Source organism: Bubalus bubalis, chromosome 7, assembly GCF_019923935.1.
Source record: "Bubalus bubalis isolate 160015118507 breed Murrah chromosome 7, NDDB_SH_1, whole genome shotgun sequence".
NCBI classification, from domain to species: Eukaryota; Metazoa; Chordata; class Mammalia; order Artiodactyla; family Bovidae; genus Bubalus; species Bubalus bubalis.
In genome coordinates this window covers 30,712,107-30,735,184 of record NC_059163.1, presented here as the reverse complement: position 1 = coordinate 30,735,184, position 23,078 = coordinate 30,712,107, and the positions used below count along the sequence as shown (strand labels likewise).

The 23,078-nt window shown below is 39.0% G+C and overlaps 1 protein-coding gene across 8 annotated transcripts in view; it reads left to right on the top strand.

The window, feature by feature from the left end:
• SLC4A4 (solute carrier family 4 member 4) overlaps positions 1-23,078 on the top strand; it is a 363,718-nt gene that overhangs the window by 277,902 nt on the left and 62,738 nt on the right. For all 8 annotated transcript variants that reach the window (XM_044945800.2, XM_044945799.2, XM_044945801.2 and 5 more), the window contains 2 exons: positions 1,805-1,938; positions 9,478-9,749. In XM_044945800.2, coding sequence (XP_044801735.2) covers positions 1,805-1,938; positions 9,478-9,749 — 406 coding nt within the window. The remainder of the gene's footprint in view (positions 1-1,804; positions 1,939-9,477; positions 9,750-23,078) is intronic.

The following is a 23,078-nucleotide window of genomic DNA, read 5'->3' as shown; positions in this document are numbered from 1 at the left end:
AGAAATCGTCACTCATCCATACTTGAGAGAGAACAATGCAGTGACACTTTGCCTGTCACCTGTGCCCGGAGCATGGCTTGTCCTGTCATGAGGAGCCTTCCAGGCCCTACTCTTTCATGTCACACACACTAAAATAAGGCACACGCACACACAAAGATAAATGACAGAGACATAAAAAGCCCGGTGTCAATGCACAAGAGAGAAAAAAAAAAAGTGCAAGTCTGAGAAAATCCCAGCTGCATGTGTACCTTTTCCCTTTGCCAAGGATGCAGTAGTAGTTGGGCAGGTAACCATAGTCCAAAGACTTGTGCCACAGTGAGCATGGATTTGTGCATATTATTTAACCCCCTGAAACTCCATATCTTCAGGGATAAGAGATCAAGACTGATACTATTTAGTGGGCACTGGGGAACCTTTTTCTCTTTTCTCTGCATAAATGCATCCTGGTTCTCCTGGCTTTGCTTATCATTCTGGTTGCTGCTCCCCTAGGAAGAATGAGCTGGATACAGTGATTATGTGTGCAAAGGCTGTAAATAACAAGATGGTACCCTTCGGCCATGCAATAGAGTTTATGTAAATAGGGTACTCTTGAAACACTCACCTGCCAGACTTCAGACCTAAACATCTTGGGCAAAAGTAGGTGTACTGAGGTATTTAGAATGTGTCTGCACACTGTGTGAGGAACTAGTCTTTTTACTTGTCAACTCTTGCTTTTTTATGCCATCTCCACCCCAACCTCATTATTACATAGTGCTGTGCTAAAGGATTTTTGTGTTTTCCCAGTTGAACCCTACCCTTAAAAGAGAAGGATGTACTATTGTTAATGTCATTCTTAAGAGAATATTACTAGCTCTAAAGCCACATAAAAAAATATTTCAAGTAATCATCATAGTAAGAGTCTCCTGGGATGGCTTTTTAGTGGGGATAGCACTTAAAGTTCTGTAAATCAATTTTAAAAGACCAATTTCTTTATAATACATTATATGTATGCATTATATGATTATATGATATTATATATATGTGTATGTATATATGTATATTTATAATCCTTTGTTCTTATTATGCCAAGGGGCAGTAATGGGTTGATTCTCAGAGATACATCTACAGGGCGATGTGGACACAAAGGTTTAGTTACTTATGTCCCCACACATTTATTACCTCTAGAGAGAAAGTAATTTGCAGCTCTTGTGTACATTTACACTGGACAATGAATATGCAGTAGAATATTTTTTGGAATTGATATCTTAGAGACTGCAGGATAGAGGGCAAATCATTTTCTTCTATTCTCTTTGCTCTCCTTTCCTCTTAAAAAGCTTTCCTTTATAGAAAATAGCTATTGTGCATAAAACGTAGCTAGTTATAAGTACCTGCTGTGTGCAAAGTGAAATTCAGCTAAAACAAATACTGAAAGTAACCACAGAGAGAACAAACACCGGAAATACTAAGTCACTTCTACACACTTGATGGGATTGTATAGTGTGATTTTATGTATGGAAACGTCAATTAATATTTTTTTAAAGAGTATTGGAGTCCTCCTTTGCCTTCTGTAGTCAACCACGAGTCATTACAGTAATTATGGTACTTAGGAGCAGTTCAACCCTTGGAATAGGCAGGAATGGCTAAATCATATGTGTGTGAAATAGAAGGTGATATCCATATTGGTAAAAATCAATATTATTTACATTTGTTTGATATGTTTGTGACAGCCCTCAAAATAGCATACTCATGTGGTTTAAGTCCCCTAGTGACATCACACATGAAATAAGGCATGTTTCTATTAACACCTCTGTTTTCTTTCTATTAGGGTGTGCTGGAGAGTTTCCTGGGCACCGCTGTCTCTGGAGCCATCTTTTGCCTCTTTGCTGGTCAACCACTCACTATTTTGAGCAGCACAGGACCTGTTCTCGTTTTTGAGAGGCTTCTATTTAATTTCAGCAAGTATGTATATAAATATCAAATTATAAATTAGAGTTGTTGAGTTGTAGAACATTCACAGTCTATATAGAGCACAGAATAGTGAACTGAAAGTTCCTCAGTCGCATCTGACTCTTTGCAACCCCATGGACCGTAGCCCACCAGGCTTCTCTGTCCATGGGATTCTACAGGTGAGAATACCGGAGTGGGTTGCCATTCCCTTCTCCAGAGGATCTTCGTGACCCAGGGATCAAACCCAGGTCTCCTGCATTGCAGGTGGATTCTTTACTGTCTGAGCCACCAGGGAAGCCTGCACAGAATAGTAGTTAAGTGGAATTTGGAAATTTTAGCATCTGGAGATTGAGAGGCCCTCAGAGATTAAGTCACCTGGCAGGTGCTAACATTTGATTCAGTGGAGGTCCCTCTGTCGCATTGCCTCTCCTCCACCCCCGTTCTTCTCTGCCTCATTGTCCTGCTTTGTGCCTCTGGAGGCTGACCCTGGTGGACCCCAGCACGCAGGCTCCTCTGCCCTCTGGCTTCCTGTTGGGTTTGGCTAAAGCAGAGCCTCAGGAGCACAGGAAAGCAGGGAGGTCAGGGCGTGTCTGCTTCCCCCACCGCGCTCGGTCACTGCTCTCCCGGGCAGTCTGGCAGTGGCTTGTTCCATCCGGTGGCTCCCCGACCCTGGCTCTGCCCTCACCAGGCTCTGGTGACTCTTCTTTCCTTAGCCTTTCTAAGCTGTTGTGGAGGGCGGGGGATGAGGGTAGAAATGGCTTCCTGACATCTCTAGTCCCTGAGAACCTTGCCATTTTTGTTACTCATTCCTCTGTAAATAGTTCACATCTTAAAAGTTTTCCTCAGAATCCCATCTGAGGTTGCCTTCTATTTCCTGCTATGATCGTGACTGACACTAGAGAAGTGAAGTGACTTGTTCAAGGTGACATAGCTTGTCTGTGGAAGAGGCCGGGTGCTCCCGTGGTCCACTGCTCCTAAATCCCATTCCTGTGTTCTTAACCAATGATGGATTTCTAGAATCAACTGGGTAACAGCTAACATTTATTGAGTGCTTGGCCGTGTTCCAAGTATTGTCCTAACTGCATTACATGTACTCCCTCATTTATTTCTTGTAGCAGTCCTGTGAAGTAGGGACTATATCCTATTTTATCGATGAAAAAGCAGGCACAGAGTGGGTAATAAATTGCTGAAGGTTGCATCAGCCAGTTGTTGCAGGGTGGCGATTTGAATCCCTGCTTTCTGACTCCAGAACCTAAACCTCTGTGGAATCACTAGACATTACTAATGGGCTTGGCAGTTGTGGTATCAGTATTTTTTTAAAAAATTGATGGATCATTTTAAGATGGGGAAAATTGAATTAACCAAATTATCTAAATAGCCACATTAGCACACAAATGGCTTCAAAACCAAATTGGGAATTCCAGCTTCTTTCTAATGAACTTGATACCTCTGATTGAGAACTGCCTTTACTGGCAGATCTCAGTACACAGATAGATCGCAGAACTTCATATGGCTTGCTAGCATTCCTTGTTGGAATTTCCATCAGAACTTCATATGGCTTGCTAGCATTCCTTGTTGGAATTTCCATATACTTCTACCATTATACAGTTTTAGGATTTTAATGTTAGAAATGTTATTACCCACTTAATGCCTCGTAGACTTAAGGACTCAAATAGGAGGCTTTGAAATTGTGTGGGGACTTCCCTGGTGTTCCAGTGGTTAAGACTCTGCCTGCCAACACAGGGTACATGAGTTAGATCCGTAGTCTAGGAAGATCCCACATGCCTTGGAGCCACTAAGCCCGTGTGCCTGGAGCCTGTGCTCCACAACCGGAGAAGGCCCTTGCACAGCAATGAAGACACAGTGCAGTCATAGATAACTAATAAATAGATAAATGAAATCTTAAAAAATCAACTTAGAGGGATAAAAATTGCTAAAAGAAAAAAAAGAGAAGCCATGTATGCTGTCAAAAGTGATCACGAGAGAGGAGGGAATGAGAATTTAAAATGAGGGTTTTGAAAACTGGGTTGAGGGCAAAAATGAAAGGTCTTCCAAGCATTTAAAGCTTCAGATGTTAAGTAGAGTTATGTTCTCTGTAGATCATTACCAGAAATTCCTCCGTTATAATTCTCAGGAAACCATTGGAAAAAATTCTGCTCCTGTCAGTTTATAGAAAGAGTCAAACAGTTTTTATATGTTTAAGAAAACATCATGTGAGACAAGAAAGCCTTTGTGGGAAGATTAAACAAGCACATACTATAAACAGGGACAAATGTGCAACCTTTGCAGAAAGATTTATTGTATACAATGTGATCAGAGCCTTAATCTACAGAAAATGTTTGCACCCTGGTTTGCTTTAGATAATTGTAGGATTGAGATTATTTCCTTTTGCTAAGCAAGTTCCTTTCTCATTTTCCCTTCTGTTTCATCAAAATTGAAAACTTATAGTTTCAAGTGATTTATTTGAAAATAGCTGTAAAGCAATAAGAAACATTTGAGAAACTGTGCTTTAAACCCATCACTGAGTAACATATGACACTTATGTGGCAAACCTTATTCTTTTATTCACAATGCTATATCATTTGCTCACATATGGTAACGGCAGTGCTGATATGTCTAGATACAGAGTATTTGTGTAGACCAGTTTCCCAAAGTATGTTTTGTCATTTGCTAGTTGCATTAGATTCTCAATGAAAAAGAAAAATCTGTGATCCCAATAAGTCTAGGAAGTGCTGTAAATTATTTATTATATCCCCCTATTGATAATTCACTTTACCCTTCAGTTTACTAAGGGATCTGAGAAATCCTTCAGTAAAGAAAGTGTTTTACTATCTTTTGCCCAGGTTTTCCCCATCATATTTTACCTTCTTTATTTTTTTTGAGAAATAGATAAATTCTTGTTTTGTGAGTTAAATGGACTCAAACAATAACTCCAAATAATCCACAGATTTATCTCTGACTTGGAATACAGGATTTAATATTTGGCTTATCAACTGGAAAACCATAAAAAAGCATATGAATGATATGCTGTTGCTTTTTAAAATTAGTAACAATGAAAGAATAGCTCACAACTTTCCAAAACACACATAGTTTTGTTTCTCCAATTCTGCAATCTCTTTTGAACTATTTTTACACACTGTATTTCAGTAATGGGCTTCCCTCGTGGCTCAGTGGTAAAGAACTTGCCTGCCAACTCAGGAGGCATGGGTTTTATCCCTAGGTCAGGAAGATCCCCTGGAGAAGGAAAAGGCAACCCATTCTAGTATTCTTGCCTGGGAAATCCCATGGACAGAGGAGCCTGGTGGGCTACAGTCCATTGAGCTGGAAAACAGTTGGACATGATTTAGCAACTAAACAACAACAGCAATCCCAATAATAGAGAATTGGATTCCTTTTCCTTTTCTTCTGGGAAAAATCTGAAGGGAGTTTAAGCAGTGTGGTCTAAGTCATATAGAAACTTCATGATTAAAGTTGGATTTTATCCTGTTTGTCATTTGGTCATTTATTAATTTATTTCTTATATTATTTGAGCAGTTTACTTGTAGGCCTTCAAATTATTATTGTCTTCTATTAAGTACCTGGATTTATTCATTCAGTTTAGGGAGTTTATATTTGTCAGTGACTGATTTCTGAAACATGCTTCCAAGGTAAGTTCTTCGCTTTTCCTGTACCCTTGGGTTTCTGCTGCTCAAAACTATCGTGTAAATCTCTAGAAACATTGAGTATTACCAAAAAAATGTACACTGATTTTGTCCTTCTAACTCACCATAGCTTCTTCGGTTTCTACTATCATTTCCTTTCTGTAGCTTATAACTTTTATAATTTAATTGCAATTTAAACTTGGCACCAAGGGGCCTGATAGTCTTATTGGACGTTAACATTGCCTTTTCTTGTAGTCATCACTGTTGATCGGCTTGTTTAAAGTTTCTCATCTTTTATTCCTCTTTCTTCTTGCTGCTGTAAACATATCACTTTCCTAATGGAGTGATTGGTATTAGTGAATTTATCTGGGTTATTCTTACAGAGACACTCTGGGAGTATTTAAGTATTTTAGAGGAGCTGGTTTGGGTATCCTGTTTAGGTCCTAAGATTCAAGTTTATACATGCATTTTTCCCCTTTGTACTCAAACTGATAGTGTTCCTGACCATTAGCTGATGACTAGATTATTTCTTATCCTGTCCTGTAAACACCAATTCTGTACACAAACATTAGCATTCTTAGAACACGTTAAGGATTGTTCTAACTTTAATCTTGTTAGGAAAGCAAAACTAGGTAATTGTTTAAAACTTTGTTTTAAGGAAAATGTCTGAAGTAATAAAACTGTTTCTAGGCTCTGACTCATTGTATGATAATGTAAATTATAGTGTAAACTCCTAGAATTTAGCTTTTTCTAGAGTCTACTTATCTCAGAAAGACATGCATAGGATTCAACACTGGGGTTCCAGATGTGGAGGGAACTGTAAAGAAATGCCAAAGATGTCTTTAGAAAGATTTTGGGAAATCTGTAGAAGATAACTTTCTACCCAAGTGTTACTAATCTCCTGCTTTGGTAATGTATTCCAATATGTGTGATTTGATAAGAAGGAAATAGAGGACAGTGACTTTAAGGCTCACTCGTGTGCTAGGGCTTCTCTGGTAGCTCAGATGGTAAAGAATCTGCCTGCAATGCGGGAGACCCAAAGTTAATCCCTGGGTCAGGGAGATCCCCTGGAGCAGGAAATGGCAACTCATTCTAGTATTCTTGCCTGGAGAATTCCATGGACAGAGAAGCCTGATGGGCTACAGTCCATGGGGTCGCAAAGAGTCAGACACGACTGAGCAACTAACACACACACACACACCACACACTGAATATAAATTGTACAGGAAGAACCATGCTGTAATTTTTAAAAGGACCTGTCCAGTAGTACAGAGAATTGGTTTCTGGTCCAGCTCTGCCATTAAAGCCTTGACATTGGATAAATGGCTTAGTTTCCATTGGCCTTGGTATCTTCATCCATAAAGTGAGGCACATATGACCACTTGGTGATTAATCAGGATTCTCCAGAGAAACAGAACCAATATGATGTGTATATTCATCTATATCATAACTAACTGGCTCACACAGTTCTAGAGGCTGGCAAGTCCAAAACCTGCAAGGTGGCCTAGCAACCTGAAGACCCAGGAGAACTTAGGTTCCAGTTCCAAGGCCTTCTGCTGGAGAACTAGGCAGTGCCTATGTTATCGATCAAGTCCAAAGGCAGTCTGTCTGCTGGAGAGTCTTCTCTTGCTTGAGGGAAGCTGGCCTTTTTGTTCTTTTCAGTTGAAGAACTGACTGGATGCAGCATACTCTCATTATGGAAGGCAATCTGCTTTACTCAGGTCTATCGATTTAAATGTTAACCTTACCCAAACCACCCTTAAACACCCAGAATAATGTATGACCCAATACCTGAGTACCTCATGGCCTAGTCCAGTTGACATATGAAATCAAGCAACTTTTAATTCTAATATTCAGTAGAAGTTTTGATTGGTCATCACTTGGGTACCTGTGATAGCTCATAAACCAGTTCAGTAACTTTCTGACATTACAACTTTCAAGTTGTAGCCTGCAGGTATAGCTTTATTGGAACCCTTTTATGTACCAGACATTGTGTTAGGAAGAGAATTTGAATTTTTATTCTAAGAGCAGTGCAAAGCCACCAAAAGCCTTTAAACTAGGACATTTGATTTACATTTGAAAAGGTTATTTTGGCTGTGATGTGGAAAACAGCTTTGAGCAGGGCAAGCATTGATATTAGTAAGGAGGTTCTTACAAGAATCAGGGAAAGGCTTCTTGGTGGCCTGGACTAGGCTGTTGGTAATGGACATGTTGACAAGATGTCTTTGGGGAAGCATTAAAATATGTGGCTGTCAGTTATCAGAAACTCAGTGTATAAAGGGAAAGCCATAGAGCTTTAAGCATGCATGATCCTTGATTTATTTTTTCTTATACAAGAAATGTAATTACCAATATGTTTTTTTCATTGCAAATGATGATAAAAACAATTATTTTAATGCACTGGCCACATAATTGTAAAATAATGAGTGTGAAATGGTAAAATGCCAACATTTGACCCATGTTTTCCGAAATATGAATCTTGAACTAATTCACTTGTAAGAAGTGAAAAGGGTATTGAAAAATGGCCTACTTAAATGGAGGCATTGTATTCTTTTTTTAAATATTGAATCATTTGTTTATTTTTACTTTTTAATTGGAAGACAGTTGCTTTACAGTGTTGTGTTGGTTTCTGCTGTACAACAGTGGGAATCAGTCATAATTGTGTATTTTATATATATATATATGTCCTCTCCCTCTTGAACTCCCTCCCTGCTCCCATCCCACTCCTCTAGGTCATCACAGAGCACCAGGTTGGGTTCCTTGTGTATATAGCAGCTTCCAACTAGTTACCTATTTTATACCTGATAGTATATATATATGTCAATATTACTTTCTCAATTTGTCCTACCCTCTTCTTCCCCAGCTGTGTCCATAAATCCATTCTCTACTTCTGCATCTCCATTCCTTCCCTGCAAATAGGTTCATTGGTACTATTTTTCTAGATTCCCCATATATCCATTAATATGTGATTTTTTTTTTTCTCTTTCTGATTTACTTTACTCTGTATAACAGGCTCTAGGTTCGTCCACCTCACTACCGCTGACTCAAATTCATTTGATCCCATCTCCCTGTATTGGTGACACTCAGTTCACAAGGGGCATTGCATGCAGTTCATGCCACATGTCTCCTTGAGCACTGTTTTTCATCTTCCTGACCTGACCCTCCCTGGTCTATCTCAAAAGTTCTTGCTTATCCTTAAATACTTTTAGTTTTTTCTGCAAGATTATCTATCCCCACCACCTCGCCGAGCCTGAATTAGTCCCACTTCTGTGACACTCGGTGGGAACTTTAGGTATCACTTAGTACTTTGCGGTGTGATTATGTTTATCAGTTTGTCTTTCTCAATAGACTTTGATGACTTGGGGAAGACAAAATACTTTCTTAACCAGAAGCTCCCAAAACATTTATTGAACATGTGCTAGGTACCAGTGTTACGCTTTCAAACTGTTTATTTTTTCTACATAGGGATCATCATTTTGAATGAGAAGATTGAGTGAGGGGATAGGGAAAGATATTTCATGCATACAGAAATGACAAGAAAGCAGGGGTCACAGTATTCATATCAGACAAAATAGACTTTAAAACAAAGACCATAAAGAATGATAAAGGACACTCTATAATGATAAAAGAATCAATACAAGAAGAAAATTAATGAGTCATTTACATTCAAATGGTACGATTACTTTTGTTGTGCTTTTCTCAAACACCTGAAATTATTTCTTGGGCTAGTGCCATTAGGCCAAATCCTAAAGGTAATACTTCCTGGATAAAATTAAGAATGACCTTTCTATCTAGTAGCTATAAGTGATCTTATATTTTTAACAATCACTCTGCAGTTGTTTGGTAGTTTTGTGTTGCAATTTGTGTTCCATGGAGGAGGAGTCTAAATACCTTTTTTTCTTCTTTCCAGGGACCATAATTTTGACTATTTGGAGTTTCGCCTTTGGATCGGCCTCTGGTCGGCCTTTCTGTGTCTCATTTTAGTAGCCACCGATGCCAGCTTTCTGGTTCAGTACTTCACTCGCTTCACTGAAGAGGGCTTTTCTTCTCTGATTAGCTTCATTTTTATCTACGATGCTTTCAAGAAGATGATCAAGCTAGCTGATTACTACCCCATCAACTCCAACTTCAAAGTGGGCTACAATACTCAATTTTCCTGCGTGTGTATGCCGCCCGACCCAGGTCAGAACATCATGCTTAGTGTTTATGCTTACCTTGTATTTGGAAGAAGCCGGAGGCTCCATGCATGCAAAATTTCAACCTGGTATTATGATCCTCAAAAATGGGTTTTATTTTATTTCCTCTGAGAAACCATGCAGCTGAATTTATAGTCTCTTTGCCTGAGGTGTCTTAGCCATGTGATTCAACCAGGAGGTGTAACCAGGAGCTCTGGAATGTGAACGTACATTCACGTTAGCTCAATACTTTGAAACTAACTCAAGTGACAGAATTTGCAAGGAAATTTTGTGTACCTTATTCTTAGTCGTCTCTGATAGGTGAGAAATAGTTTTGTGTATATTATTCTGGATCTTCTCTGTATCTCTATGACAGATATAAGGACCAGACTAACCTAGTCCTCTGAACATCTGTTCCTTATTTTACTAGGAATCTCCTTCTTAAGTAAATTCTAAGTAGATTATTTTAAACTTACAGAATAAACAAATATGAATTCACTTTATATGATTTTAAGCAAGAAATTAAAAAAAAAATTCAGACTAGAATCACCTAGTGATAAAATAGAGCTTTATAGTTAGTTCATCTGTGTTGCTGCTGCTGCTGCTGCTAAGTCGCTTCAGTCGTGCCTGACTCTGCGCGACCCCATGGACAGCAGCCCACCAGGCTCCCCCGTCCCAGGGATTCTCCAGGCAAGAACACTGGAGTGGGTTGCTGTTTCCTTCTCCAATGCATGAAAGTGAAAAGTGAAGGTGAAGTCGCTCAGCCGTGTCTGACTCTGTGCGACCCCATAGACAGCAGCCCACCAGGCTCCTCCGTCCATGGGATTTTCCAGGCAAGAGTACTGGAGTGGGGTGCCATTGCCTTCTCCGTCATCTGTGTTAGACAGTGTAAATACGAAAGGAAAGGGAAAGAAGGAATAAAAGAAATAAAAGAAGAATATTATGGTCTTGGAGAAGATTTATATTCTAGAGTTAGGAAAGATGTAAAAGTAACTTCTTAGTAAAGAATATGATTCTGTAAAACCTAGCACTTAAATATCCATCTTGCTAAACCTGAGTCAGCATAAGAACTTCATCACAAAAAAAGTGCTAAATTTGGTCTTTGGAATTTTTTCTTGGAATTATTTTTCTTTGAATCTTTTCTTGGAATTTTTTCGTTGGAATTATAAAATTCATCATATTTTATAATATGGAAGGCATTTGGGAAAAAAGCGTCACTTCAGGTAAAGTTGCTTTAACATCTGCTTTAGTCAAATGAGGCTTTTCTGGTGGCTCAGATGGTAAAGAATCTGCCAGCAATGCAGGAGACCTGGGTTCCATCCCTGGGTTGGGAAGATCCCCTGGAGGAGGGCGTGGCAACCCACTCCAGTATTCTGGCCTAGAGAATCCCCATGGACAGAGGAGCCTGGTGGGTTACAGTCTATGGGGTTGCAGAGTGAAAAACGACTGAGTGACTAAGCACAGCACAGTAGAATGAGGAGTAAACATTTGTGTCAGACAGTTAATGCTAATAGTCCTAGTGGTCCTTGGTTGTAACATTAGCTACATTCGCTTAAAATAAAAATTAGTGCACGATCCATGCTTTTTTGACTAAGATCCTGTAGCACCAGAAGCACAGCAGTGTTTTGAGGATTTTGTACACCTGGGCTTAAGTAGGGCAAGTTAGAGTCGAAGTGTTAGTTGCTCAGTTGTGTTTGACTCTTTGCGACCCTATGGACTATATAGCCCACCAGGATCCTCTGTCCATGGAATTCTCCAGGCCAGAGTACTGGAGTGGGTTGCCATTCCCTTCTCCAGGGGATCTTCCCAACCCATGGATCAAACCCAGGTCTCCTGCATTGCAGGCAGTTTCTTAACCACTCAGCCATCAGGGAAGCCCATTAAAAGTTGGACACATTCATGTAATAGCCACTTTTATCTATAGATTCTAAGGAAAAACCACTTACTAGTCACAATAAAACAAACATGGTTATATTATAGACTAGAATGAATAATGCTTATGAATTTTTAAAAACTCAACAAGATCCTATAAAGAGTTTCAGTGCCTGTGCAAGCTGTGTCCTGTGACTCTCAGATATTTTGGTGATGTATCTGCATTGTTCTCTACCATTTTGGTGGAGAAGTCTTACAAGACCTATATGCATCTTGAGAGATGAAAAAGTGCAGCATCTCTCTACAAATGGGTTGGTCAGTGACACTGGTGAGGAGATGGGGCCTTGTTGGGCTTTGCACGTATGGTTTCTTTTTCTCTTTTTAAGGAAAGTCAATTCACGTTAAAATAAACCCTATGCTTAAAAGCAAGGAGAAACAAGTAAAAAGTGGAAATTTAAAGATTGAGGCAAGATGAATGCCATAGATATAAAGGCCTATTACCGTTAAGATGTACACTGTTTAGAAGTACTTCAGAACTTAAAAAGTGCTTGGAAAGAGTAAACAGTACATGATAGATATGATTAGAATCAATTAAGTATGCTCCCCAGAGAAACCCAGAAGGCGTGTATTACCATTACACAAGTCTTAGAGCTCTTCCTAGGAGAGGAGGTGATAAGACCTCTTTTAATCATACACCCTAGACTTTGAGGTGAAGTCTAAACTGCTGCTGCTGCCAAGTCGCTTCAGTCATGTCCGACTCTATGTGACCCCATTGAAGGGAGCCCACCAGGCTCCCCAGTTCCTGGGATTCTCCAGGCAAGAACACTGGAGTGGGTAGCCATTTCCTTCTCCAATGCATGAAAGTGAAAAGTGAAAGTGAAGTCGCTCAGTCGTGTCCGACTCTTCGCAACCCCATGGACTGCAGCCCACCAGGCTCCTTGGTCTGTGGGATTTTCCAGGCAAGAGTACTGGAGTGGGGTGTCATTGCCTTCTCTGGAAGTCTAAACTACGCATGTGCAAAATACTGGATTATAGACATATTTAATAGTGGGATTTTGGACTTTCCTTTTTACTTATTTATTTCTATGCATTTATATGTCTCTTTACTTGTGGAAAAGTCTATATACTGGCTTTTTTAGGCATTCTGAGTAATTCTATGTTAAGAATTTCTGGAGGAAAGAAAATACTACCAGCTGTTTTGAGGTTTGAAGTGTTCATAAAGCCAGATGAGGGCTTTATCAGCACACCGACCACAAAGATATCCCTGGTGTCAGCCCCACACCGACCTGAGGCTAATGGAAAAACTTGCATGTATTGTTTTAATTGGATGCTGGTGGAGTAGGTCATTTGGAACCAGAAAGACATACCTGAATGCATTTTCACTGCAAAAAATACAACAAAGATTTTACATGTAATTTTCCTTTCAGGAAGGATCTCTGTTTTCTTGAGACACTGGTATTGAGGCTTGAACCGATTTTATCCATGTATAGCAAGTACTGGCTAAACTGGTGATAATTCTTCCTTTGACGTGCTTCCCCTCGGTTGTGTAACAAGCCTGTCTTAAATAAGCTAGTTTTTGTCTTGGAAGGATTCTGAGAATTCCGGCTACCTCTATGGGGTACCAGTAAAGCAGGGTAGCAGGATTTTGAAGTCAGAAAATCTTGTGTTCAAGTCCTGCTTGGCTAAGGCCCCATATATGACTTTGGACAAGTTTCTTTCTCCAAGGTAACTTTGCCTCACCTTCCTCATGTGTTAAATGGGGTTAATAATACCCCCTACCTTATAGAATTGTTTTGAAGGAAAAAAAATGAGGCATTACAAAATACTTAGGACAGTTTCTAATAAGTAATTAAATGTTAGCCATTTAACAACCATTATAATTGTGTTGTTATAAAAATTTAGGGTTTGTACGTATGAACAATGGGACAAACAAGCCAGTCTTCATCATCTTCCCTTCTAAGCAAATATTGTGGCACAGTTGGCTCATTCTGCAACAAGACTGTTGCTTGCACCCCTTAGTTTTAGAGTCATTCAGATACATGGCATTCATGGAAGATATGTGCATAAATGTGAGGGAGTACGGGCTTCCTCCGTGGCTCAAACAGTCAAGAATCTGCCTGCTAATGCAGGAGACCTGGGTTCAATCCCTGGGTCAGGATGATCCCCTGGAGAAGGGCATGGCAATGCACTCTAGTATTCTTTTGTGGAGAATCCCATGGACAAAGGAGTATGGCGGGCTACAGTTCATGGGATTGCAAGGATTTGGACACAACTGAGTAACACACACACACACACACACGGAGATGAAATCTGTTTCTGGTGTGGACAAAGGCAAATGCATTTCCAGGACAATCTCATGTTTTACAAAACTTTTAAGATTAATGATTGTGTATCTCTCACAACCTTAATACTTTTTGATAGAAGACTACATAGACCCACACTACATTTAGTACTTCGACAACAAACTGAAAACCAATAGTGAGCGAATAATACAGTTGCACGTACAGCTAGAGTAAGTGTTCTAAAAACAGCAAAAGACTGGCCTTTCATCGCAACATGCACTCCTGGTAAAAGAATTCAATCAATGAGTCAATAATATTTAAACTGGCGGATGACTTGTTTTTCAACACTGGTACAGTCTGTAACAATGAACCAGAAACGGCGCAGATGGAGTTGTGATCCTGCAAACTGAGAAATGATTTTCCAGGAAAGGAAATCGGGGTCATTTAATCACTAAGAAAACTATTGTCATGGCCACAGTAACATTGTGGTGTTTTTTTTTCTGGTGCTTTGTGAAGACAGCTCTTTCTCCTCCCTACCTGATCTTTCTTGTTCTCACTTGCTTCCATAAAACTTTATCACTTCCTGAGTTTCCATTTCTTAAGGCACCTTTTCCTCCCTTCTTCCTGCCCCCATCTGCTGCTCAGTAAACCCAAGTCATATACTCAGCTTCTCACATATTGAAAGACTAGGGAACCTCAGTCTTCAGTTGCTAAAAGGGAAGTTAGCCGTGGGACACATCAGGGTTTTAGCACATGGTTTTTGTGCTTACATTCACTTTTCTTAGAAATATGATAGTTATTAATTAATGTAGAGGTAATAGGTGTTCTATTTCCCACTATGCCTTGATGGTTACATCGCAGAGGTGTATAAGGAAGAAGATGGTTCAGAAAACCCAAAGTGGGATGAATTGGGTGATTAGGATTGACACATATGCATGATTGATACTATGTATAAAATAGATAACTAATGAGAACCTGTAAGTTAGTTCCCTAACCTATAGCTCAGGGAACTCTACTCGGTGCTCTGTAGTGACCTAAATGGGAAGGAAATCCAAAACAGAGGGACTATAGTATATGTATAGTTGTTTCACTTTGCTGTGCAATAGAAACTAGCAACACGTTGTAAAGCAACTATGCTACTGCTGCTAAGTTGCTTCCGGCATGTCTGACTCTTTGGAACCCCATGAACTGTAGCCCGCCAGACTCCACTCTCCATGGGATTCTTCAGGCAAGAATACTGGAGTGGGTTGCCGTACCCTCCTCCAGGGGATCTTCTTGACCCAGGGATCGAACCCACATCTCATGTCTCCTAAACCAGCAGGTGGGTTCTTAGCCACTAGCACCACTTGGGAAGTGCAAAGCAGCTATTTCTTCAATAAATTTTTTTTAAGGCCAAAGTGAAAACTGAAACATACCCAGTTGAAAGACAACTCATAGTATTTTACTTGTCACCAAAATCCCAATTTAGAAAATTGTTAGTGTGATAAAGTGTAAACCAGAAGTGTGTTGGAGTAAAGAAAACTGAGTTTGAATTTTAGCTCTAATTAGCAGTGTGATCTTGGACCAAGCTAATTTCCTAATCTGTTTCATAACCTGTGAGCTGGGTTAGTAATTGTACCTACTCTTAGAGACTATAAGGATTAAATGAAATAGTATATGTAAAATTATTTGGCTCATAATAGACACTGAGTAAAACTTTGTTCTTTTTCTCATTCCCATTATCCCACAAAAGATGCCCCAGCAGTTAAATCTTTTAGTAGTATTCTTTTAAAGGGATGCAAGCATTTAACTTCCCCTGAAATTTCCTAGAAAAAGACTCTGACTAGGCTTCCACTGGAAGCTTACCAACAAACAAACAAAAACCAAGGAACTGTTGTAGATAAATATGAAACATTGCAGCAAAATTGTTAGAAAAAATGTCAAGAAGTTCATTGCATCATAGTTAGATCATTTACTCTTATTCCCCTGAATCTCAAGACTACAGAAGTGTTGTGCACTATACATAGTCATGTAGGAAAAGGCTTTCAAGCCCCAGAGATGAGATGTTTGGTTCCTTTAAGAAGAAACTATCTATTCAAAAATATAAAGGCTAGAATTCTTTAAATAGGGACCAGGAAGTAGACTTGACTCCCTTTTTTCCCCACTCCTTTTCTTCTTTCTTCTGCCTTTTTTTCCCTTCCCCTTCTGCCATCAACAAAAATTCACTAAGTCTCTAGTTCGTTGCTTAAGAATTGTGCTACTTGCAATGAACTAGAACACACGCCCCCTCACGTGCGCATTGCTTTTTATAAAATTCACTTTTAAGATAGTGTTAATTATCTTTAGAATGAATAAGGTCAGGAATACATTTGACCTAGACCTTAGAAATACATTTCTACTGTAATACCTGTGTTCATTTACCTAATGTGTCAAGGGTGGCACTGACTCTACACCTAAGGGCATGGTCAATGTTTTGGAAAGGGTCAAAATAAATTTTCTGAGCAGGTGCTGGTTTTGTATCTGGAGAGGAAAAAAAAGCTTGTTAAATATGACAAGCAAATTAGATAGGCAAGAAAAATAGCCTCAAGGGGACAGACACGATACGTTACTCTTAACAGAAGGGATATATTTTATTGATTCACTGTTGACTGTTCCAGGGAGAACATGCTTAATAATGGATGAATGATGAAGAGGAATAAAACCTCTCGCAGGCACCCAGTGCATTACTGTCTAGTATTTCTAAGTAAAATGTGGTCTTTTCCCTGGCATGAAACTGTCAGACCAAGTGATGGTAGTAAGCATGGCTTCCATTGCCACACTTTGGTTTTATTTACAGCTTGAGAAGGTTTCCAAATGCTCTAAAACAGTTCTTTCTAGAGTGGAATTTTTTTTACTATTTTTTTGTGTGTATAATTTTTCTATTATCTTAGCAAATGCTATGCACCTATGTGTCATAACCGTTAAAAAAGAACTGCTGGCTTATTGTCTCCTGTGGTCCCATATTACAGTCAGTGAGGGAAATGCAGGAGACACAGGAGATGCGGGTTTGATCCCTGATTCAGGAAGATCCCCTGGGGGAGGAAATGGCAGCCCACTCCAGTATTCCTGCCTGGAGAATCTCGTGGACAGAGGAGCCTGGAGGGATATAGTCCTTGGGGTGGCAAAGAGTCTGACGCAGCTGAGCATGTGCACATGCATGTAATTGCTTCACAGTTAGCCCATTAAAAGAAAATGAGGACATAAAAGGTAATCCTAATTCATCTTCCATGACCTGCATCATGTTCTATGCAGTTTGACTTTTATTATATGTTATTTCCTCTTTAGATAAAGTAGATTTAAATTGTAGTCTGAGGGTTGAAGAGGAAGGGCAGAGCCTTCTGGTATAGTCTTGCTTAGGTTTGCGTTTGCCATGCTACTTTACCAGCACAGCTGACATTTTGTTTTTTATGGTAACATGGTCTTTTGAGATAACCATGGGCATTTGAAAGACCCATCATTTTAATTTCCTTTAACTGACCTAACTTATATTCAGTAGCATCTGTATAACACTTGCAAGAATCAGAAAAGGAGAAGCAATGAATTTAGATAATCACCAGACCTGGATAATTCTCTAGCTTTGGGTTTGTGTAAAATCCAGACTAGGAAAATGTATCCCAGAATAATGTCTTATGTATATTGCAGATGTAAAGATGGGTGGGGATGGGAGAGAAGTTTTGTGAAAGTAGTGGCTAAATATATCCAGCTTAATACCGGATAGTAGCTTAGCTCCAGGGCAACATCATAAGTGAGTATGTGAATAGTGTTCATGGAATAAAGAGCGTCATAACTTAAACTTGTCCATTGACCTTGAAAATCTCAAGCATGAGGCTCGGTTAACACAGGAAAACAAAGGATATTAACAAGAAATAGTGAATAAAAACTTTCTGTTAATTTTAAGACTTCAGGCTGGGATAATGACACAAAATTTCCCAAAAGTTACTCCTCGCAAAGTTTTCCTCCTTCACTTTGTCATCCTTGAAAATCTGTATTTGCCCTTTTATTGATCTGGACACTTAAGCCATAAATACGTGAGTTATCAAGAGGCACTCATGTGCTCAAGTTTTTAAGAACCCTTAAATAAATCTGACATGACCATGCAGGCAAGAAATTTATTCAATTTTATTCTGTACTTATTTTCCGGTTACTCTGTTGCCTTAAGATGTTGCTTAAATAGAATGGAATATAGCATTAAAGTTTCATTATCATGGAGAATATTGTTAAATTTTTTCTTATTCAGAGAAAGTTAATCGGTTCCCCGCTAAGAAGCTAGGTTGAAGATACAAATTCAGGCTTGACTAACATTTACTAAGTGCCTTTCAAATGCAACACATTTTATTGATATATAGTTGATTTATAGTGTGGTAATCTCTACTGTACAGCAAAGTGATTCAGTTATATATATGTGTGTATGCACACACACACACACATTCTTTTGCATATTCCATTTTGGTTTATCACAGAATACTGAATACAGTTCCCTGTGCTTTGCAGGAGGAGCTTGTTGCTTATCTATTCTCTACGTAATAGTTTGTATCTACTATCCCCAAACTCCAAGTCCTTCCCTCCTCCACTCTCCCTCCCACTTGGTAACCACAAGTGTGTTCTCTATGTCTGTGTTTGTTTCTGTTTTATAAATAATTTCATTTGTGTCATATTTTAGATTCCACATATAAGTGGTATCATATGGTATTTGCTTTCTTCTTCCTGATTTCCTTCACTTAGGGTGATAATCTCTAGGTTCATTCATATTGCAGCAAATGGTATTATTTTATTCTTTTTATGGCTGAGTAGTATTCCATTGTACCACATTTTCTTTATTCATCTATCAGTGGACATTTAGGTTTTTCCATGTCTTGTAGATAATGCTGCAGTCAACATTGGGGTACATGTATCTTTTTGAATTATAGTTTTGTTTGGATATGTGCGCAGCTTCCCTGGTAGCTCAGTTGGTAAAGGATCTGCCTGCAATGAGGGAGACCTGGGTTCAATCAATCCCTGGGTTGGGAAGATCCCCTGGAGAAGGGAAAGGCTACCCATCCCAGTATTCTGGCCTGGAGAATTCCATGGACTGTAAAGACTATGGTGTTGCAAGGAGTCGGACACGACTGAGCGACTCTCACTGGATATGGACACAGGAATGGGACTACAGTCATATGCCAACTCTATTTTTAGTTATTTGAGGAACCTCCAAATTGTTTTCCATAGTGTCTGTGACAATTTATATTCCCACCAACAATGTAGGAAGGTTTTCCTCTCCAGCGTTTATTATTTGTAGACTTTTTAGTGACTTCCCAGGTGGCACTAATGGTAAAGAATCCTCCTGCCAATGCAGAAGATGCCAGAGAGGCAGGTTTGATCCTTGGGTTGGGAAGATCCCCTGGAGTAGGAAATGGCAACCCACTCCAGTATTTTTTAATAACAGCCATTCTGACCAGTATGAGGTGGTACCTCATTGTAGTTTTGATTTGCCTTTCTCTAATAATTAGCTATGTTGAGCGTCTTTTCATGTACCTGCTGGTCATCCATGTGACAGACACATTTTTAAATGTCTATTACTGTCTGTGTTCCTTTCTCCATTCCAGAGGATCAGTTAGCATTTGATACACAGAAAAGAGGATCAAGATGTGAAAGTCCAAGGAACGTAAAATGACCAACCTGTGTAAATTACCTGAAACCAAGTATGGGACACAGACTGTCCCAGTGATTAACTGGCTCATTCTAAATTAGCCAGGTTCCTAGGGCAAAGTGTTCTTTGCTTCATAAACCGTGGTGCTGAGCAAATAGTGAAGACACAGAATACAGTGTTTTGGCTTTTTCATTTCACCTTTCCAGAATCCTAATTAAGGATATTACAGATACTGTATGCACAGATCATTCTGCAGTTGGTTGCCAAAATATTTGCATTTTATGTGTCTGGATCCAAGTGGTGATCAAGGGCTCTTGTAGACCAAGTTCCCAATTGGAATTGATCATTTTCTCGCCTGTGAGCTTATAGAAATTTACTTTTAATCTTATTTATGGGCTCAACCATATTTTGCCAATATGCATTTATAGAAGTGCTTGCTTATATATTTATTTTGAAGTCTTTCTTTTGAAGCAACTACTTATTGTAATAAGTAGGAAAAGTAAATTATTCTTACTATCATTTTCATACTGGTCTTTTGAGATTTGGGGAGCCAGTGTGCATAGCTTGTCTCGGAGGAAAACCAAAAAGACAAAAGGTATTTAGATGATCAAATTAACATATATCAAGAACTGGAGAGCAGTTACTAAAAGTTCAGATTGGAACTCAGTGGTCTTTATTATCTGTCATTTATTTCACAAAAAAAAGGAGCCTGGAATATCATCCTCCTCCCTCCTCACTCCTTGAGTTTAGGGAGAAAGTATGTTACAAAACGACCTTCACTCTCTTATGACAGGAAGTTCACAAAATTGCATTAAAGAATCTAGCTCACAAAGGACAGATTCACAGATACCAGCTAAATAGTGCCTTCGAGGTCATATATGCTGTTTTTCTTCAAATGCTCAGACAGGTCAGACATTTCAGTTTACGGTAGAGAGAGCCATCTTACGTGGGTGAATTGTAATTCCCTGCCTTGAATCCAGTGGCCAACATAAATCATTTTGATTCTGATAAATAGAAATGTGAGGTGGGGGAAAAAAGGGTGAGCAAGGTTTTGGCACCAGCTCTCCTTCTGGTTGAATCTGTAATCCCGGGCAAGAAACCTGGCATATCTTGCCTCAGAGTCCCATCCAATGTAAAACAGGTGTAAAAATATGCCTGCTGCATGTGTCTTCTGTGTTTTAAAATAAACAAATGGAATAATGTAAGAAATTGTGCTTGAAGCTTTTTAGAACATAATAGTAATAGAATTCTAGGCTTTAATAATAATAATTTATCAACATCTTCGTTCTTTGGGCCAAGCATCCTCTACCCTATTTTGATTCTTTCTGTGACCTGTAATGAAACGCTAAGAAGGAGAAAACTGAGTCTGCAGGTGATGAAGTAGGGAAGCCCTGCCTGGCAGCAGCTAGAATTAAGTTAAAAGTTAACAATTCCAAAGCCTTCAAAGATCAGAGTGGAGTGAGAAAAACTAGGACTGGAGCTAAGTATTTTATTCCCTTTTATTTGTTTTCCATATTTCAATTCTTTTGCCTTTATCTGCTGTCATTGATTTGTAGTCTCTACATGACCCCATTCCTAGCTTCTTTTATTGTTAGTAAACAAATGTTTTTTTCAGCTTTATTGAAGTATGTGTGTGTGTGTTCAGTCGTATCTGACGCTTTTGTGATCCTATGGACTGTAGCCCACCAGGCTCCTCTGTCCATGACATTTTTCAGGCAAGAATAGTGGAGTGGGTTGCCATTTCTTACTGTAGGGGATCTTCCCAACCCAGGGATCAAACCTGTGTCTCTTGCGTTTCCATCATTGGTGGGCAGATTCTTTACCACAAGCGCCACCAAGGAAGCCCTTATTGAAGTATAACTTACAAATAAAATTATATATAAATAAAATATACACACTTTATATATATATATAAAGTGTACAACTCATAATCTCATTATGCATATACATTGTGAAGGAATTTCCATTAAGTTAATTAACATATCCATTACTTCACATATTTATATGTATTTGGTGAGAACACTTAAGTTACACTCTCTTTGGAAATTTCAGTTATATAGTATAGTATTATTAACTATAGTCATCATCTTATAATTAGATCCTCAGACCTTAGTTCTCTTACCACTGGAAATTTGTACCCTTTTACCAACTCTCCCTATTTCTCTCACCCCCAAGTCGTGGTAAACACCATTCTATTCTGTTTCTATGGGTTTGACTTCTTTTTTTGTTTTTAAGATTCCACATATAAATGATATCATGCAGTTTTATCTTTCCATGTCTGACTTATGTTACTTAGCATACATAATGTCCTACAGGTTCATCCATGTTTTTGAAAGTGGCAGGATTTGTTTTTTTTAAGGTTGAATAATCAACAAATATTTTTGAGCTCCTGTTAGTTAAGTGTCAGACTGGGCAGATTCTGGGAAAAAACAGTGCATACTTCCTTCAGGGTTCTTATGTTCTAACTTTCAGCAGTCAAATAAACCTGTTTGTTTCCTCTAAAAAGTTTATATAAGTGAGACCTAAAACATGCCAAACTAAGAGGACAAGTTACAGATGTTGGGGCCTGGGTTGGGGGTGGGAATGATCTGGGACCAAACAGTAATTAGCAGTTTAGATATTGAATGAGCTTTGTGATCCTCAAAAACAAAAACTTGATGTGCTTTTTCATATTTCCATATATTAGAGATAGTCTCTGCATAATAAAATATTTTCTAATACATAAAGCTCCATGTAATAGGAAAAGGGCTTATCTGATAAAGAAAAATCTTATAGAATACTTTTGACATGCTGTGTTTTGATTTTGGACTCATAAATGGAAAGAAAACAATGAAATATATCAAAGAGGAGTGTTGGTTTAATAAATAATTTAGGTTCTTCTACAGTTCAGTTCAGTCACTCAGTCATGTCCAACTCTTTGTAACCCCATGGACTGCAGCATACCAGCTTTCCCTGTCCATTACCAACTCCCAGAGCTTGGTCAAACTCATGTCCAATGAGTCAGTAATGCCATATAACCATCTCATCCTCTGTTGTCGCCTTCTCCTCCTGCCTTCAATCTTGCCCAGCAACAGGGTCTTTTCCAATGAGTCAGTTTTTTGCATTAGGTGGCTGAACTACTGGAGCTTCAGCTTCAGCACCAGTCCTTCCAATGAATATTTAGGGTTGATTTCCTTTAGAATTGACTGGTTTGATCTCCTTGCAGTCTGAGAGACCCTCAGGAGTCTTCTCCAACACCACAGTTCAAAAACATCAGTTCTTTGGTGCTCAGCTTTCTTTATGGTCCAACTCTCACATCCATACATGACTACTGGAAAAACCATAGCTTTAACCAGACAGACCTTTGTCAGCAAAGTAATGTTTCTGCTTTCTAATATGCTGTCTAGGTTTGTCATAGCTTTTCTTCCAAGAAGCAAGTGTCTTTTAATGTCATAGCGGCAGTCACCATCTGCAGTGATTTTGGAGCCCAAGAAGTTATTATGCAAGTGACATCTTATTAATTCCACAAATGATGTCAAACTATATGAAGATAATTTAA